Source organism: Ochlerotatus camptorhynchus, unplaced genomic scaffold (assembly GCF_037179485.1).
Source record: "Ochlerotatus camptorhynchus isolate MF236.1 unplaced genomic scaffold, CSIRO-AGI_Acam_v1.1 ptg000274l, whole genome shotgun sequence".
Classification (NCBI taxonomy): Eukaryota; Metazoa; Arthropoda; class Insecta; order Diptera; family Culicidae; genus Ochlerotatus; species Ochlerotatus camptorhynchus.
Window position 1 is genome coordinate 423,749 of NW_027040763.1, and position 21,190 is coordinate 444,938.

General features: G+C 40.7%; 1 protein-coding gene across 1 annotated transcript; it reads right to left on the reverse strand.

Annotated features, from left to right (window-relative positions):
* Positions 1–17,767: 17,767 nt before the first annotated feature.
* Positions 17,768–19,099, reverse strand: lmgA (lemming A). The gene is made up of 2 exons (XM_065227642.1): positions 18,918–19,099; positions 17,768–18,395 (listed from the first exon to the last, which is right to left on the reverse strand). Exons 1-2 carry the CDS (start codon positions 18,934–18,936, stop codon positions 18,160–18,162), a joined length of 255 nt encoding a protein of 84 aa, XP_065083714.1. The 5' UTR covers positions 18,937–19,099; the 3' UTR covers positions 17,768–18,159.
* Positions 19,100–21,190: the final 2,091 nt, after the last annotated feature.

The window sequence follows — 21,190 nt, forward strand, 5'->3', positions numbered from 1 at the left end:
AGCCTAGCGACGTAGAAGGGCCGATGATTGAAAAATTTCAAATCAAAGCTAAGCCCTACTGCTTGAGGCAGGGCCGATGATTTATTTGACGTTAAGAAAAGGCTTAGCAAAGGGCCTACAATTTATGATGACAAGCACAACGGCTTAACAAAAAGGGCCTAACCATTTAAAGATTCACAAAAAGGCTTATTACTGTGATATTAAATTTTTATCGATTTTCATGTATTTTTGAAAACGTTTCGCATGTTTTGGATGTTGTGTACTGAGATATAGTTACTATTGTTATTGTGAACAATATAAATGCTTAAAATACTTCAATCTATTTATATAGGAATTAAATACTGGCGGAAAAATTTACAATTCATTTTCTGGATTGTTTACATTTTGGACATAGGCCCTTTTCAAATGTTACGCGAGAAATCGTTTATTTAAAAAATCAAATTAAATTTCTTTTTCAAGTTCAATTAGTATAAAATTCAGGAAAAATATTCAGTTAGGCTTCCGCTTTTCCAAATCCGAATTGCCGGGCCTTACGCTTGACCCCTGCCATCAGATTTTGTACAGCCACCTTGTCCACCTTCTTCGCCGCAGAAAGCTAGTTTGCCTTGAACTGCTGCTCGCCCTTAGCAGTTTTTTTGGTCTTCTTTAGGTTCCGCTTGACAATAGCCCAGTATTTCTCAATTGGGCGGAGCTCTGGCGTGTTGGGAGGGTTCTTGTCCTTGGGAACCACCTGCACGTTGTTGGCGGCGTACCACTCCATGGCCTTTTTACCGTAATGGCAAGATGCCAAATCCGGCCAAAACAGTACGGAACAACCGTGTTTCTTCAGGAAAGGCAGCAGACGTTTATTCAAACACTCTTTCACGTAAATTTCTTGGTTGACAGTCCCGGAAGCTATGAAAATGCTGCTTTTCAAGCCACAGGTACAGATGGCTTGCCAAACCAGATATTTCTTTGCGAACTTTGACAGTTTCATGTGCTTGAAAACATCTACTACCTTTCCCCTTCCTTTTGCCGTATAAAACTCCTGTCCCGGAAGCTGCTTGTAGTCGGCTTTGACGTAGGTTTCGTCGTCCATTACCACGCAGTCAAACTTCGTCAGCATCGTCGTGTACAGCCTCCGGGATCGCGCTTTGGCCGTCGTATTTTGTTTATCATCGCGATTTGGAGTCACTACCTTCTTGTAAGTCGATAGTCCGGCTCGTTTTTTGGCTCGATGCACGGTTGTAGACGATACACCCAGCTTATTTGCGGCATCTCGGAGAGAGAGGTTAGGGTTTCGCTTGAAACTACCGGCAACTCTCTTTGTCGTCTCAGCGGCTTCCGGTTTTCGATTTCCCCCCGATCCAGACTTCCTGGCTGTCGACAAACGTTCCCCAAACACTTTAATTACATTTGTAATGGTTGATTTGGCAACTTTTAGCGATTTTGCCAACTTTGCGTGCGAGTAGCTCGGATTTTCGCGATGCGCGAGCAAAATTTTGATACGCTGCTCTTCTTGCTTGGACGGCATTTTGACAACTGAAGAGTGAATTCCAAAATCAAAATAGGAGCAACATTCTACACACACACACCTTCAAAATGAGGGGTGTTCAGGTTTTTTAAATGCAAAATTGAAAGAAATACGTCAAGTTGATATTGACCAAATTTTGACCGTATCACCCTTTAGTCCCAAGATTGAGAAAGTTATGCAGAACAACTTTGTCCAAGATCGCAAATTGAAATAACGTCTATGCAAATAGTTACCAATCTTTTACTTTATGCCAAGTGCTCTGCGCATACCTACAGGCGTATATATAAGCGGCAAAATACATAAACGACACCTAAAGAATACACAACTGGCAACATTTTGATTTTTAATTGGAAATTCTTCAATTATTTATGGAACATTCAAGGTTTTTTTTTTATTTCTCAACATAAATTTTCCGCTGCTTTTTTTGAATTTTCTGCGGTTTTACCGGCGAAAAAATATTTTCAATTGCAACCTTTTAATTTGCTATTACTACATTTCACTAATCTATTGTAAACATAGTTTATTACTCCTGCCCTAGTAGGTTTATTAATAATTTCGCATTAAATTGCGGAGCTATCCTTTCTTTTAGTGAGCGTTTGTTTGGCTGCCCTGCAGAATGAGAATAAAAATTGCACTAACACAATTTACCTCAGACATCCCTAGTTTTCCAGTGCACATGCACCGGCCTATTCTCTTCGCTTTTGCTATTCGTACGACGAACCCCGTACGTTCGCTGCCTGACTTTCCATTGGCGTTAATCGAATAAGCTAAATGAGTCAACGTGTATGAGAATAACCACAACAAATACAGTAACTAGAACCAAACGGTGCTCATAGATAAAGGTTGGTCTCACTCCACAATGCACTCTGAACAACAACAGCTAGATTTGATAACGACAAACGAGCGGGTCGGTTTATCTCCGAAGAATTGGCAATCAGAAATCGACACCAAACTTGTGTTAGGAAGTTATGAGATATCGGATGGGTCGGTTACCAAACATAAAGCAAACAAGCGCACGCACCCATTGCATTGCAACGATGCATAGGGCGAGTGTAGTTGAAGAAGGTACAACCTCGCGCACGACTCCAGCAAACGGAACGCAATCTGCCCGACAAACACAGTGCCGGAACCTCGCACATAAACTCACCGGCAAAAACGGGGTGGTGGATTGGAATCGCGGCCAACATTCCACGGAGCACGGCTTGAAGCAGGAACGAAATGAAAATAATCACACAAAGAAAGGTGAGAGATCGGAAGAATTGATAGAATGCTCATTGTTATGCCTATTCCCTCCTACTCCTTCTACGTCTACTGACTTGTTGGAGTTATGCGTAGCTGGGTCGTCTGCTGCTACAGAGAGGTCTTCATTATTATGCCACAAGTCCCGAGCCCGACATTCAACGGGTGTAACGTTATTATTTTTTTTTTGTTCTGCGACGAACGACGTACCTAAGCAAGTGGATCAAACTACTATTATAACAGAGATATAAATACATGTTCAGACCCGAAAGGGGGAACTTAAATTACTGTGCTGCATCGGCGCAGCTGCTGGCGGCGTCAATGCTGTATACCTACTGATAAAAGGCGTGTGCATTAAATAAAAAGTTCTGATAAAAGCAGCAAACAGCTGCGCAAAAATGACTAGAAGGCTCATCATAAAGTTGTACGGTGCGAATAGTTGATGACCAAGTTGTGTACGTTAGAACGCCGATGCATGCCAATAACTACTAGATAATAATGGGTTCTCGTTCCAGGGGTGGCTCATTTACATGCGAACTATTTACAGTTGACTTTTGAGTTAAACGGCAACACGCATGAAATTAAGACGGTTTGATTTGAGCATTCTCGGTTTCGTTTTCGTTGCTGATCGCCCTAGTGACTTCAGGAGTACAGGCATGGCTACTTTGTCACAATACTCCCCCTCATAGCACCGAGGTGGTCAAACAACTCGATTATGCCTGATAACGTACGAACCATTTATTTGATAATCAGTTCCATTTTTATTTGGTTCCAACTTTTCAAACGATTCGTAGGTCGTGTCAGAATCCGACTCACCATTTATTTGATGACTTTTCATTGGTTGGTTGAATTTCTTGCATCGACGTATGGATACTTCATGATTTGATGAGTTCGGATTTCTAGTCTTTACGGTACTGGCAAAATGGTAACTTATTCGAATGGAATAATTTGGAATAAAAAACCTACTGATATTTTTTTTTTTTCATTTGATTTGTTTTCCGTGCTGAGCACCAATGCTACCGACGCCAGGGAGGCAGCTCCCATACCTGGACCCTACATATCGACCCATCAACTCATAGACCGGCGACCAACGGCTTTACTTCCGAAGGCAGGCGTGATCAGAGATGTGTCCCGGTGGCGTCGACTGGGATTGAACCTATGCCTGCTGGGGTGAGAAATAACCACGCTTACCACTACACCACTGGCACCGCTGAAATACTCATTATCAAATACACTTATTTAAAGACATCTTTCCCTATGCATGGAAACATCTTAATCATCTCAACAAGTTTTCTCGATTTTTAATAACGGTTCTCAAAAAATCCCACCAAAAATTGTCCGGCTTATCAACGCATATAATTGCTTGGAACGCCCGGCAGCAATGACATGATAAATCTATAATCAAATTAACAAATGATTCACGAACAGATAAGCAACGCCAACCGTATAGCCGTTCCGTTACAAATACAGACATTTCCACTTGGAACGACATGTTCCTCCGGTTCTTATCGTTTCGCTTTTAATCACCCAACAAGACTACAACGACCACGACCAACCTCTCGCTCGACAAATAGAGCAACCTATTTATGCAAATAAGCACATTTTAGAAGAAAAATGACCCATCGGGAAGTCGTCGTCCCAAAAATGGTCTAGATATGCCCCGGTAGATGATGATCTCTTATCAACAGACTGACTAACCAACTAACCTATATTACCTAGCACCGGAATGTCGGTTTTAGTTCGTCGAACATGATTTCTAATGACTCTTTCGTTCCTTCAAATGTTCAGTCCCTCAGCTCGCATCGGATAGCGCACCCAGGCGCTGATATCGCCGCGATCAACAAGCGCCGTTGATTCCTCGATAAATAAATTAGTTAATTTCCTCGGTCTGCATGGGGCATGGACCGATAAAATCGAATGCACTCGCTGCGATTAATTACCCGGGCGCGCGCGCGGTCCCGAAAAATTGACCGTGACCGACTAATAACGCCAACTGATATGGATTGGTAGACCGACGACAAGTCAGACGAGAAAGCTGGTTGTTGCCCGATGGATTGGGAAATGACTCCATCGAGATTTTTTTTTTCCATGGGGAAATATTGGCCACTGCGAGGCTGACACTCTTCCATCACTGAGTTGCCTTTCTCTCGCTCGCCGGCCGGTTCGACGGACTCTCTGGCCTTGGCATAGAGCAGGAACATAAAACGATGATGAAAAGAAAAAAAATAGATGTTTTTTGGCAATTTATGATCCAGTTTATTTTTTCCGCTGGTAAGTTTCTTTGTTATTTGGAACAATTTACACTCTTGAAAGTTATGAATTTTGAAATAGACGAAATTCCATAAGAAACTTGATTTTCTTGTTCCTTAAGTGTCCTTAGTTTCGACTGCATTACATTCGTGCAAGAATGCAAATTAGCAGATACATTTTATTGGCATCTAAAGTGAACCACTTGATGGAGTATAATTAGCTTACAATTGTTCAAAATGCGGTCAACCAGATAATAGTAAAGAGGATTTGCCATGTTGCATCATCCGTTTACTATTTGTTTTAACGAACCAGGACAAGATGTGGAGCGCATACGAGAAAGTAGAAGATCTCGTGCGTGCAACTTTGTATAATCCTTTACTGCAATCGACCTATGCTTTCTGGATCTATAAATAATTATGTTGCAAGTCTTACGAAGTAAGTGGATAGTAGAGATGGAACCGGTTTCGAGTGAAGACTCAGCCTAGCTTAGCTGCTAGCTACCGGACGGGTCGTAGGTTACGAATAACGGATGCACAGTGGGGCGGACAAAATTGATTTTAATTTTTGGGGCGTTTTACTTTGTCTCCCGCGAAATTTGCACCCCCCGCCACTAACGGGTAAGGGCAGGGAAACTTTACTTAAAATGATCTTCGACAGAGTTCTCCAGGTTTTGATGTAGAACTACATCTTTGTCGACTATACTGGGGTACAAATCAAAAAATATGTGTGGTGAAATAGTGTTAGGTTTTGAACGCTTGTAACTTTGTCATTTCTAGATGAAATTAAAATCCAAATACGCCAATCGATAGTTTTACCACTGTTTTCAAGAAATAAACGTTTTCCCTAAACCCAGTCATCATAAACGAATACCGCTTGGTTGCACATCATTCTGCTTGAACCTAAAAAGATATAAAACAGCGCTGCTTTCCTGACTCTGCTCATTTCGGCGCCCTACTGGAGACGACTGATGACATCGATAGATCACTGTGCGCCATCGAGGAGACGGTATCCCGATCCCGCAAACAACACGTGCCAGCTCCCAGACGGGTGAGTAATTCTCTGAACCTTGATCAGAATACTAAAAGCCTAATCAGACTCCGTAATGCCATGCGTAGGCAGTACCAGAGAACTGGACTGCCTACCTTGAAGACCCATTCCAACCGTCTAACCAAACTTATCAAAGCCAAAATGGTGGACCTCAGAAATGAGAATTTTTTCCAATAACATCCGTTCCCTCCCAGATTGTGCCATACCCTTTTGGAAACTAACAAAAGTCCTCAAAACTAAACCGAGGCCTATTCCAGCGCTGGTTTCACTGAATTGTCCCAACGGTTCAGTGGTTCACCTGATAACACCTGAAGAGAAGTCTCCCGCGATAGGTCAACATTTCGTCAGCTCCCACAATCTCGGACAAAACATCACCAGCCCTCACGAAGCTGAGGTTGCTGAAAATGTAACCAATTTCCACCAGATTTCTAACATCTTTCCCGAGGAATCCGAGATCACGGCTGACGAACTGTTGGCTTATATCAAAACTTCCAAAAACATGAAGGCCCCAGGTTTCGACAACATCCTGAATCTGGAGCTCAAGCACTTGGCTACTTCCCCTTTCGTGCTGGAAGTTAGCTAAAGTCATCCCCATTCGGAAACCTGGGAAGGATCCTTCCTCTCCTTCAAGCTACCGACCCAGCAGCCTTCTCTCAGGGTTATCCAAGCTTTTTGAAAAGGCAGTTTACAGCCGGCTTCTAAGATCTGCCGTAGAAAACAACATCTTACTCAGTTTGGTTTTCGAAAACGTCGATCAACCGTCCACCAACTGACCCGAGTGACAAACATTCTTAGACGGAACAAGGCTGTTTCAAAAACATCTGCTATGGCATTGTTAGACGTTGAAAAAGTGTTTGACAATGTCTGGCTTAATGGCCTGGTGTATAAGCTGCTTCGATATGGTCTTCCGATCTTCCTCATGAAGATCATACAAAATTATCTATCGGACAGGACTTTCCAGGTCTCTCTGAATGGCATCACTTCGGAAGGAAGTATCCTTGGGCCCATCCTGTTCAATCTATTGACCTCCGATATTCCGACTCTCGCTGATGGTGGATTGTTGTCTTTGTTCGCAGACGACACATCAGAATCGTCTACAAGGGTAGGGTCATCGGAGCTCTGACTACCAAACTCCAGAGAGGCTTGGATGTCCTGTCTGAGTATTTTAACAGCTGGAAGATCCGTATTAACGTGGCGAAGACCCAGGTCATAATTTTTCCACACTCAAAATCTCCCAGACTTGTTCCGTCTGAGAATAACAAAATCTGCCTAAACGGCACAGCGGTGAAGTGGTCCAAAGAGGTAGTCTACCTGGGACTAACACTCGACAGCAAACTGAATTTCAGGAAGCATGTTGCAAAACAAAAACAAAATGCAACATCTTGATAAGATCGTTGTACCCGCTAATCAATAGGAGATCCACCCTATCCCTGAAAAACAAGCTTTCTGTTTTCATGAGGATCCCCAACAGTCCACCGCGTACTAGAAATTCTGAGGTCCACCGCCTGGCTGGTCTTCAGACCTTGGCGTTACGGAGAACTGCTACCATCAAAAGGTTCAGAGATTGCTGCATGCGATCTGATCAACAAATCATTAGGAATCTGGCACGTTAGGTTAGGCAACTAGGTTAAGTAGGTAGAATATCAAATTTTCTAATTAAAATCAACATATATGCTTTCCTTAAAAGCAAAATGTAAACTATTACAATGTAAAACTCAGTATTCACTCGGCTGTCGACAAAAGCAGCAACCATTGTGTGGTCCTCCACAGCAGTTCTTTCGGTCGATGCGTCGTCGACTTTGGAAAGCAACCGTTTCGTGATGAGTGTGTGAGTGCTGACCACGTTTTGCGTCCATTGCTGCAATGGAAGCGCTCTGCCCCCCGAAGGCGTAATTGTCATATAAGGAAATCACTGGAACCGGCTCCAGTTCTGATGGAGGAAACTTTTTGGATAGCGGAAAATAAAGTGATTATTGTGTTGTAGCTTTTGACTATAGTTTTAAGATGTATTGTGTAGTGACCAAGAATCCTCGGCTCTGTAAAGTTAATTCGTTTGAGCCTTATCAAATAAATTAATAATAAACAACAACAATGTAAAACTAAAATCAAACAGTAACTTGTTACAGACATAATCACTGAAGATGAAGAGCTTTCGGGATAAATCAATCAAAATGTGCAATAAACCACAAGACAATAAGTAAATAAAGAAACATTTTAGTAGTAGTGACTCTGCTCATTACCGCTTCGGACGGCGTGGCACTAGGTTCTGCAGCAAGCAGGACCAAGTCAGCGGCTAAAGGTGGATCACACCGTGATCACCTGTCACATAATGAGGAATGAGACTTAGATGTGCAAAATACCTCTCTCCCCCTCCCTCCGTCTATAACGTCAACTCAAAAAAGGCTTGGATTTGACGATCACTTTTTTCCAGGGAAATAAATTTTAAGCAAACTACAATTATAAGTAAAAACAAAAGCCAAAATTTGCATTAACAAAGTGTTCATTTTAGCAGACTCGTAGAAAAAATTTCCATTCGATTGGCTTGTTTAGAATCAACCTCAAAACCTGACCACTTTTCGTAACGCGGTCGATTTTGGTTTCTGTGAAATTGAACCCCCAATATGTTGCCGAAAGACGTAATCCTACGTCAAAAACCTACCTTTCCTGGGAGCTATCAGAAAATCGTACTTTTAACAATTTATATATTATTATGTTAATGGCTCAAGAGAATTAAAAAAAAAATCATTGGAAAGGTCCTGAGTTCACTCTTCCTTACAAAAAATCTACCCAATTTTTTTCAAAATGAATTTTTGGACGTCTTTCAGAAAAAAAAGTACTTTTGAGCATAAGAATATTAATTTGGAGGCTTTAGAGTACTTATAACGTTGCATAAGATATTTACTTGTGAGCCTGTGCAAAACCACATAACGTTTTGATTTTTCCGCTGAGATATATCCAACATTAAAACAGAGGATCAAGTGTGTTCACTCTCCCCTTTTTTTTTCCTTTGGTTTGTTTTTTCCGTCGATCTTGTTTTCCGTGCTGAGCACCAATGCTACCAACGTGCCAGGAAGGCAGCTCCCACACTTGGACCCTACCTATCGACCCATCAAACTCATGAACCGGGGACCAACGGCTTTACTTCCCATCCGAAGGAAGGCTTGATCAGAGATGTTATGCCTCAGAACATCCCGGCGGCGCCGACTGAGATTGAACCCACGCCTGCTGGGGTGAGAGGTAATCACGCTTACCACTACACCACCGGCGCCGTTGCTCTCCCCTTTTGAGATCTATCCCAATTCCACAATTTCTAAAATAATCTCAGATTTTCCAAAAGTCGACCGAAACTTGAAATTACCCATATAAGGTCTATTGGTGTATTGGCTTCCAGGACCGATACCTTGCATGAGTACTAGAAAGCTAAGTAATAAAATTACATTCATCGTCCGCTACTAAATCTAACCAAAAATGGCTTTGTAAATGAGACCCAGATTAAAAAACAACGTGGTGAGGATGTTTCGTATCGAACCAAAAATAACTTGCTAATATTATTATATACAAAAGACGCACTAATCCCGTTCTGGAAAGAAAAACACGATGATGTCAACTTATTGCGTCAATTTCTCTGCATCGGGAACGGCGCAATACTGATCCTAAAAATAATCGCTGCTATTTCCGCATAAGCTCGGTCAAGCCTCCTGTGGAAGTCTTGGCATTATGAGGTAAGATTCCGCACAGCACCTGACAGACATTGAATCATCGACCAGCCGACCGGCCAACGCACCGATCAACAGTGCCCGACCCGGTATTGCGTATTAGCATCACATAGGTTTCCCTGCCGCACTAAATGCTGAAAGTAAGAAATCACCAATCGATTGCGGATTGATTAAAAAATAATTCAATTATGACAGCCGCACAGAAGGCCATCAGGCATAGGCGGGCCGCTTTTAAGACGTCGTCGGGCGGCTAACGGAAAGCGAAAGTTTCCCGGAACATAGAATACCTCCGACCGACCGATCAGACAGGCCTCCGGACTATTAGGAAACTTTCCCAGCTGGTGATAAACCGACCGAAGAACCCAAACCGCGTGAGGGGTGCGTGTACTTTTATTTCTCTCTCTCTCTCTCTCGCTAGGCTCATTACCACCAACCGAATTGTACAGATTGAGTTTCCCGACTCTTGGACCCGGACAATTTATTACCGATCTGCATTGGATTAGTGTTTTAAGAGGTTTAAATTACCGTCATTTGCACGCGTACACGCTTTTTTCCTCTGAGCGGGAAGGAGATCTAAGCGGCAGCGGCGGCGTCGCAGTGAACAGATCCGTATCTCGTGGAGTCTGCATGTGCATGATGCGATGCGGATCGTTGAAAACTCAAAGGGAGTAAATGGGAAACCGTTGGTTGATTGGTTTATTACTCCTTTGTGGGCCGTTGTCGTCACGTGCTCCTGGTGTATAAAGTGACCACCACTGCATGCCGGCGGACTGGTCGCAAAAGGCAACAATGTTCTCTCTTTTTTTTCTTGGGCGGCACTCGGCAGGTACCACCCACGAGCAGTAGACTTCCGGAGCGGCTGTGCAGCGTTGTTGCAGCTTGGATTATCAGATTATCCGTTGATCGGGTAATAAATCTCCGGACTAGTTATAACATGGGTAAAATGCCTCTTAAGCAGATTGGCTGTGGGTTGCAGTACTTATTTGCATCTTAACACACATTTTCGGCTCCATGTTCAATACCGGTTAAATTAGATAGTTGCGTCTGTAGGAATCTGAATTACTTTGTATGTTTGGTGTTTTTTTTTCTCTCATTAAGGTAGCGTTCCGTACTAATTTGACATATTTCACTTCTAGTCAAAATACCTCAATAAAATCAGGTTTTTGACGGCCTTGTTCAATTTGTTCTACATGAATAGCAACTTCATGCGTGAAGTTAATGATTAACATAGTTGGAGATGCTTAACGACAAATATGTGGTCATTTTATACGATAGATGAGGAGATGAAAGTATAGAGTTGATAGTTCCATTAGAGTACGGCAGTGTGAAAATTGTATATCGAGAAGGCATGAACCGGGTTGATCATCTCCTTAACCAAACTCGCCTGTTGGGGAGGGATGGTGAGTGGTATCTCCCCGCCAACACTGGCAAAAGAGATGATCGCCGATTTGTTCACGTACCTTCGATGTGCGGAAACAGTTCTATCGATTGTTCCACACTCAAGTCGCCATGTGACGTAAGCATCTAGTCGATAGGTTTGGAAATTGCAGTTGTTGTTACCTCTACCGCTGTATGTGCTCCTGTCATTGTCAACTTAACGATCTTTAGGAGACATGGGTAGGGGGATCACATAAAAATTGTATATAGAGTAGAAATTAATCAACATGCATAGGCTATCACATTTATTTTGGTGGCACTCTTTAAGTGATAATAAGCTGTTGTTTCTCTACGGTTATCTCGGGCGGAGTTCGCAATTTGCACGACTTTCGTATCTTATGGAATTTAGATGTTTAGCTCTAAACGGTTTTACTGATTCGAGGTCGTTCCTTAAGCGGTTTTGGTGCATGTTAAACCTTTGGCGGTTGTCGGATTCAACGCGCCTACGTCTACGGAGCTTACGCAGAAGTGGTTCGCAATTCGGTAGAGCTTGTCAAACGCTTTCGAATTTGTTCCGTACGATCACGAAACCTTGAAATGATTGATACGTCCGTTAAATTAACTAATTTGCTACACCGCTCAGTAGTAAATAAGTAGAATATCTAGAGAGGAAACCAAAATTAATCAACTTGCCAACTTCTGTCGAACTGTGCTGCGAGCTTAGCGAAAAATCGTTGCCGTGGTAAACTATAGAGAAAGTCGGTGAAGAGAATCGATCAACGAGGATAGGCCCTTTTCAAATGTTACGCGAGATTTATTGTCCTTTTCAAAGAAAAAGTTTAGCGAAATTTACTTAGTTGAAGATGCTAATTTCAAATAACAGACTGTAGTTGTAATTTTTATACGATAGATGGAGTAGATGAAAGCATAGAGTTGATAGTTCCGTTAGAGTACGGCAGTGTGAAGATTGTATATAGATATTAGAATAGCAAGCTAGGACAACTTTTAAGGAAGGTACAAATCGGTTTTTTCATCTCTCTTTACCAAACTCCCCCTTTGGAGAGGGATGGTGAGGGGTGTCCCAACCCCCAACTCCCCCCCGCCACCACTGGCAAAAAGAGATGAAAACCGACCCGCTCAAGTACCAACTGTGTGTTTGAAACAGTTCTACCGATTTTTTACCGCACTTCAGTTGTTATTTGAAGGAAGGCATCCAGTCGTAGGTTTGGAAATTGCAACTATTGTTTACCCCTACCACGATATGTGCTCCTGCCATCGTCGACTTGACGATCTCGAGGAGACACGGGTGGGGTAGGTGCCAGTGGTGGCGGGGGACACACACCCCTCACCATCCCTCTCCAAAGGGGGAGTTTGGTAAAGAGAAATGAAAAAACCGATTTGTACCTTCCTTAAAAGTTGTCCTAGCTTTTTTAAATATCTATATACAATCTTCACACTGCCGTACTCTAACGGAACTATCAACTCTATGCTTTCATCTACTCCATCTATCGTATAAAAATTACCACTACAGTCTGTTATTTGAAATTAGCATCTTCAACTATGTAAATCGTTGACTTCACGTAGAAGTAATAATAAAAACATATAGTCAAAGAAATTTACTTAATTTTCGATTTCTGGACGCCATGATCTTGCCGTATTATTGCACTAACGAAAATCTACAGAGCTGTGGTCTTAAAAAAAACCTAATAATTTCACAAATTGAAACGACTTACCTTTTTGTAAAAAATGGTGAGATTAAACAATTTTCAGTCGTGCCTAATCAATATCCAAATAATAAGAATATCTAAGTTTACATGTTCACAGTGAAAGATGGACGGCAGGTCAACCATTAGATAAGATACGGCATAAAATGAAATTGAAGCCTTCATATTAGACCGAGGCTAGGGACATATACCCAATGGCGTCGCGTCCACATGTGCAACCTGTGCACGACACAAGTGTAAATAATTAAAAAAAAGCGTTTAGATTTTTATAGATTTTATGGTTACATTATAGCTGTACTTCTTCACTCCAGACCACAAGTGACTACGAATACACTATTTTATAGTGTGGCTCAATTAAATCTTCGACCTTCGATTGCTTCGAAAAATCAAAAAAAAATCAAGGATTAAATTCAGTTCGGATGGTCTGCCTAATTCCTAATGCATTGATTTCTAAGCATGTCGTTATCACTATCATGACAAAACTCGTTAAATAGTGCACCTAAAAGCGAGCTTTTTCGGGTGGCGGGTGGCAAGTTTGTGAATGGTCAAATGCCTGATGTAAGCCAAGCAGACCTTCTATCAACTCTTGAAACATACCACAAATTTTCCACAGTACATGGCAGTTTGCACCACTAGTTGTAATTGAAACTTTCAGCAGTCACGCGTCAAACGGGAGCAACACGGAAACAGCAGTTTGGTACGCTTTGGACGTGTATCATATTTGCAGACTGGTATGAATGTGTGAGTTTAAATTAGAAGAACGTTTGTGATGTATGGGTGCCTAAAGCGTGCATTTCTCGCTGTGCACTTGGATATCGGAATATCTCATTGCAGGCAAAGAGAGTAATGGAGAAAGAGAGCCCAAAAGCTCGTTCTCACTCTCTTGTTAGTTATAAATTTCTCAATTACCGATGGTTGCACCGGTGCGCCTGTCAAAACTTATGAGCTTCCCTGGTTCATTCTGATAGTGTTGTTATGATTAATAAAGAGTTGATTATTAATTCAATAATCAAGTTTGCTACCCCCCCCCCCCCCCTGTTTGCAAATTTTCTCTATATCTTGACACTGTTTTGTATCAACAAATGTTTTCGGAAGTGTTTGACGGATATTCTTTATTACACTTCAGTCGAAAGAGTTAGCCGAAAACGAGAATTAGTTAAGTTTTGCAATTCCTCCTACTTTGGTTAGCGCGAAAAGGACCATACTAGTTTTTTTTACACAAGATGATTGGCCCTTCAAATGTTACGTTAGGTAGTGATTAATATAGGTAATTGAGAAAATGTCCCTCGAATTCATGGAGCATTGGAAAAAAACAAAAACTAATATGTGGTGGTAAACTATAACGAACAAAGTTTGGTGCACAGGTAAACAAATAAGGCACGCGACGCCTCTGCATATACCCTACTAAAATTGTACCAAAAGCTCTTGTTTTATGATTTTTGTCAATTTTCAACTATCCGTGGTTTTAAATATTCCAAAAGATTGCATTTTTCATGTGCTTTTTTTTATAAAATTTTTTTTGAAGGTATGCTGTTTGAGATATTTCAGTTTTTATAACTATTTTGGATTTTTTTTTTATTTATTGGGTATCAAGCTGGAGCTGCGTGACAGCTTACTTTTCAAGACTTGACCCATTTGAATAAATTTTGCTTCTATCTTTGACAATACAGCAGAAGGACTAGCCTATGTTGGCCACTTGAACACTGGATTCCGTGTGTATTGTTTCAAGATAGTTATAGAAAAAATGCTGTGACGTATGCGCGTAGATATATCCGCGTAGTAAACCGATTGAATAAGTAAATCCGTTTCAAACGAAATATCTTAATTATGTAAGTTACGAAAACCGCGCGAATTCCGAAAGCCGTGCCCGGATTCCCGGTTTTTTCCGGTTTTCCCGGTTAAAATCTTTAAAAAATCCTGGTTGTTAATATTCAACAACAAAACGAAATTGAACCTCGAATTGGACGCATTTTTAAGAACGTGCTGAAAGGAATTTACTGAAAGGATAAAAAATATGATTTTACAAGAAGATTCACAAGATTCTGGGGCTTTAAAATTTGTGAGAATCTGAAACTAGAACTTTCGTCAAAATGTGTGATTAATAAAAATCTTTGTGATGCAAGATTTGGAGAAAAAATAATTAAAATGTGAGATCTTGAAAAATTTTCAAGATCACACATTTGAAAAAAAACATACTTATAGTCGTGGAGTCATAATTGTCACGCTCTGATACTTGGAAGCATTTTAAGGGTTGTAACAAATTACAGAACAATGTATAGGATCTAGCGGACAAACCCTGGAATTTTTAGTAAAATTTAAAAGAATTCAAAGTGTTGGTTTCAAACAAATATTGAGAAGGATTTCCACACAGTTTTCGAAAGAGAAGTTCTGAGCAGAATTCCAAAATTATTCTGACATGAAATCCTTAGAAATTGTCAGATGAATTTAGAGGGATTTCTGTGGAGAAGAATGCAAGTTCTAAATTAAATTGTTAGGTAATTTTAGAAGATTTAAAAAGGAGTTGTGAAAAACAAAACTTTATGGAAAATTCTTACGTGATTCTGATAAGATTTGTATGGGGATCATCGGAGATGAACTAGCCTATGGCTAAAAATCTCCTAAATAAAGAAGAAGAAAAAAGTATGGGGAGGAAAATGACAGATGAATTTGAAGAAGAATTCCAAGAGAATTATGATCAGAATTTAACAAGCAACAGAGTCCTAAGAGTGTTCTGGCAATAATTACAACCCTAGTGTGAAAGATTCATCACAGAACTCCAACAAAATTGATTGCAAAAAATTTGCTGATAATTAGGAAGAAATTCTTTAAAATACTCCAAGGGGTTTCTTAATAACATTTCGAAAGATTTCTGCTGTTTTGAATATAGTTAAAAGAAATTTTTGAAAAGATTTTCAAAGGAATCAAAGTCTCCGGATAGGCTCAAGGGAATTCTAAGAAGGATTCCAATTAAATTCTTAGAAAGGGTTGCAAGGAAATTCCAAAAAGAATTCAACGGTAATTATTACGCAGAGTGTTTTCTGGTTTATTTCAGAACAATTTCAAGATAATTCAGAGCAGAATTGCAAGTTAATTCTGGAATTCATATCATGAGAATTTTGAACAACGTAAAATTAAAACCCCGGAAAAGTTTAATTCAGTTTCGGTTTTTACAAATATTCGTTTTCAAAGTCCAGCATCTTCAATATTTTCTTTCAAGGACCATGCATTTTACATCTGAAATTGAAACGACAAAAATCAATTTGCAATAATGCTGAGTGATTAAATTCTAAAAAACAATAAGACTGGAAACTGAAGAAAATTATGCAGCAAATAGTGCAAGACATTCATTTGGTAAAGGATCACTTCTGTTTTAATGGTTTATTCTGAAATTCTGGTGTAAAAATTTGTTCCTATGGTATGGTTATTTTATTTTTCCCGGTTCTCTCGCCGGATTCCCGGATTTTTCCCGGTTACTTTTCAAATTCCCGGATATTTCCCGGTTTGCTGGCCACCCTGCTAAATTCATCTAACAGAAATGTTGTTGTAATTATTATCATGAGAACATCGTCATTGAGCTCTCCAAGCAGAATCTCACTAACACTAATGCAGCGTGTGAATTCATAGGTTTTCGACAGTTCTCACAGCAATACATATGCAAGTTTTATGCAATACATATGCATCTGAAGAAAACTATTGAAAAATGATACGAAAGCTCACGATAAGAAGTTTCGCCTCGGGCCAAAACTTAACAATCTATTCAATCGGGATGTAATCAATCCATATTTAGTATTCATGGGGTTGGGGATATGTTTGTATAAGTTTCTGAAAATTTCCAGTGGTTCCCGTATAAAATTCTGTTAGTTGAAACCTCGAAAAACTCAATACCGATTACACAAGCTTTCCCGCAAACAGATTATAAATAAGATAAATTGACCCAATAACAAAATTATTTCAAAGCGAATCCAATTTGCTAACAAATGGACTTTCCATATCTGAACTCTGCCATCGATCGTACAACAAGTTACTGCTGTTTTGGCGACGTTTGGCGAGTATCAATCCACCCGATTCAAAGCCTACGTACAAGCGTCCATTTCGCGCGAAGCCTCGTTTCTGGCAGTAATCAAAACAAATAATAAATATAAACCACAGTCCAAGACAGCTAAGTGGTGCAATATCCGTGCGAGCGACGTCACCCACGCTGCAGACTGATCTTGAATAATACATACATGCATAGACGAACGCATGCAACAATCGCAAATCCAATCTTGCGATTGAGCTGACCAGGGGATGGCTATAAATTATTTATTTTGAATTGAAAGAGAAATTCGGAAACGGCGGGTGAACGTTTAACAGAAAAGGAAACCCGAAATCCGGTATGTTACAATCACTCTACTAGCTAGGGTTGCTCATCGTTGGACTTGGAAATTAAGCTTTTTCTAGATTCATGTTCGATGCTCGCGAAGCTTTTGTATAGGTGCAATACTTTATACCTATTAAAACAAGTGTGCCTCGATCAACTGACAAAAGTCGCTCAATAACCCTAACAATACCTACCAAGCGCACGGTAAGGCAGAAATGGGTGCGGAGGCGGCCTTTATGTTTAACGGGTTTTGATTGGAGGGAGCTCGGATCGAGGTTTGGACGCATTGGTGTTTTTTAACTGACCTGTCATCCGATCCATACACACAAGGTGGTGATCATCGGGTTGGAAAAAATGCACTTGGCATGATTACGCGTGGCGCTTGAGTGAGATAATAAATTACAATTACTAATTTTGTTGTGCTGAGTTGAGCTCGCCAGGGACCTTCCCTTGTGCCAATATTGTTAGCCAACTGGACAATAATTGAATAATGACTGTTGCGGGTTGCGCAATGATATTAACAAATTTTACTTACTTTTAAACTGCGAGTTTTCTTATGTAAAATAGTATCTCTTCAAATGAAATGCTCCAACAGTCCAGGAAATCCACAGCTCACTATAATCCTCCAAATCAGTCGAGATTCTGTAACACTTTACCGTACTGACCCCACCTTCTCGGTTAACACAACACCCGACAATCACTTTCCACTCACTTACTGGAAACTAGCAGTGACCGATCTGGCTCAACTTGGTCCACCCACGACCCAATACTAATCGACACTTTCAACACTACTCGTTCTCTCGATTCTGGTTCAACAATGAAGTTTACTTCTATTACTCGCAAGGCTGTTCGACACACTCCTAGAACTGTGACCACTGCTTTACTTCTTCTTTCAATCCACCCAGAACCACTTCTACTCCTGTCTCGTCCCCCCTACTTTTCGTTAAATTTCCACGTCTGGCGACACATCGGGCACTGCTGGTTGGCCTGCGAGTTGAGCCACTTGACGATGCAGTGCATGTGGAAGCAATGCGAACAGGATCCCCACACTAACGGACAGTCGTCACCTGGTAGAGAGCAATCCGGGCAGCAGCCCTCGAAGGCCATCCGACAAATACCACAGTTGTCATCGTTGGCGAGCCATTTCCACACGGCGACTCCCATCCAACCTGAATATGAAAAAAAATATACAAATCCACCATTATTCCACCAATTTTCAATCAAGTTTCTTACAATTCTGTATAAAACTACCTTTCAGACCCACATTTTAACACTTTTCACATGAAGCAAATACTGCTTTTAGCCCTAAATTCGCCGAATGGTCCACGGGTGAACGAACGGAACTTTGGCAGCTCTCACAGGCCAACAAGAACACTCTTCCCCAAAGGTGACAGCAAATAGAGCAAAAATCAATACATGAGGCAGGAGACACATTCGCTCCTTCTCACTCTGGCTTATTGCATGCTTGACCCCCTTTTCCCTTCAGGTTCTGGCTGACCTTTTCCATCACCGTGAGATCAGTTTTCCGTCAAAGAAACTCTAACCCATCCTTCCCCTTCATCCATCATCCCATGATTGTCACCCACAAAAATGCGCGGATCGAGGAAGCAAGCGGAACCAAAACAACGCTTTTTTTTACCCTGCACGGCAAGGAACGAACGGACAGCTATTTTTAGAATCCCTGTACTTACTTTTCACGGTAACTTTCATTCTAGATGTTTTTCACACTCGCGATACATCGAACACGGAGCAACCAATCGACGTGGGATCAGAACTGATACAATTTCGACCTACTGGAATAATTTCCGCGAAATTCTGCCGATTTTTTGAAAAACCACGCACCACGGAAGCCGAAATCACCGAGCCAGACGGATTTTTTTATTGTTTTGGAGTCCACCGCGAAAGGCTAACCGTATTTTTGTTTGCACAAACACATAAGGCAGCGGGATTGTCAAAATCAAGTGGCTGCGTACTGCAACAGTACACTCAAAACTCAAATTAAGTCAATAGTTCTCGCGTCATTTTTCAATAGGTCCTATCCACATTGATGGATTCATTCTATCGTTACACGGATAGAAATCTCCTTATACCTTTTGGCAAATTTCTATTGCTGGTTATTCATAAAATGTATAAGTCAACTAATAAGCAGACGCCTTGCAAAAAGTTAATGAAGATCATGTGTCTAATGAAATGTATAAGCGGTCGCACATACCCTTTATGTACATATTCTTAAATGACCTTTGTGATTTGTCTTATGGAGTATATAAGGCTGATGTTTTGGCAAATATGTATAAGTGAAACACATGCATTTAATAACTGATTTTCGTTTCGTGTAATAACTTGGCTGCATAGGATATCATCCAAATCATTTGTGGAATAGTTTTATCATTTATGTTAGTGTTCGGGTATGGTATTTTTTTATTAGAACTGTTCGGGCTGAACCCGTTGTCCAGGTCGTGGTCCCACTGGAAACATCTGGAATCCTCATCGGAATCGCCTGGATTATCCAGTTGAAGCATCCGAATACCAGTTAAAATGTTACGGTTTGGATTTGACAGCATCAAGATTGTCGTCAATCAAGGTGGAAGCTTTTTGTTTTAACGATTTTTTTTTTCCTTTTGTTTGTTTTTTTCCGTCGATCTTGTTTTCCGTCCTGAGCACCAATGCTACCGACGTGCCAGGAAGGCAGCTCCCACACTTGGACCCTACCTATCGACCAATCAACTCATGAACCGGGGACCAACGGCTTTATACCCCGTTCACATTACAGTGTATATCACGTGATATACGCTGTCTTGCAATGAGCACTCATACATCTAGTTTTCACTGGAAATCCTATGTATGAGTGCTCAATGCAAGACAGCCTATATTACGTGATATAGACTGTAATGTGAACGGGGTATTACTTCCCATCCGAAGGAAGGCGTGATCAGAGATGTTATGCCTCAGAACATCCCGGCAGCGCCGACTGGGATTGAACCCAGGCCTGCTGGGGTGAGAGGTAATCACGCTTACCACTACACCACCGGCGCCGTTAGTTTGTTTTAACGATGATTTTGCATTGATTGCCAACAAAATCTCGATGAACAATTCAAAAGGTCCTATCTGCTTTGGTCGATTCTCTTCATCACCTTTCTCACGCAAACACATTTCGTTCTATTTTTGCTACACAGTTTTATACCAGAAGTTATTAGCTTGAGCTTAGAACGTTGAACACCCGAAAAAAAATATCAACAAAAATACAATAAAAAACAATGTAACAATAAGACGAAAATTATTGTCTTAACAATGATTTATATTGTTACGTCTACAATAAATTTACCTTGATTTATGTTGTACAAAACAGTAAATTTCATGGTAAATGGAAAATTTACAATAAAAAAGGGGGGTTGTTAAGTATCTTAACAATGAAATTTTCGTGATTTCCCCATATAATTTTTTTTCAATAACATTATATATTATTGTTATTTTACTGTTGGTTGGCGAATTTATTGATTAAAAAAAATAACAGTGTACTTTAGAGTGTATGTGTTGGCTTGACAGATCTACTTTATCGACTTTAAAAATAAATCGAAAAAATAAAACATCGCTCCGGGGTGGTAATGTCTGTTACGGGTGAGTCCTTTTTTTACTGGTTATGGATTGAGATTCGATCCGAAACTTGTGAGAAATGGAAGCCAACTCCCCTGCACTCGATCTCTCTAGGTCACGTCTCCTTGGTGGTTGAGCGTCGTTGATAAGTTAATGCATTCAACTGGAGAGAATCGCCCATGAAAATATGCTTCCACCTGAGAGTTAATTCCTGACATCTTCAAGTGGTGGATTTTTTTATTATTATTGTATGATTATTGACTGTACGGAAAAGGTCTGCATTAAGCGGGATTTAGATGAGGCAGGAGAGTTGAGTTCAACTCAAACCGATCTGGTCGTAGGCGTTCAATTGACTTGGCAACGAATAGAGCCA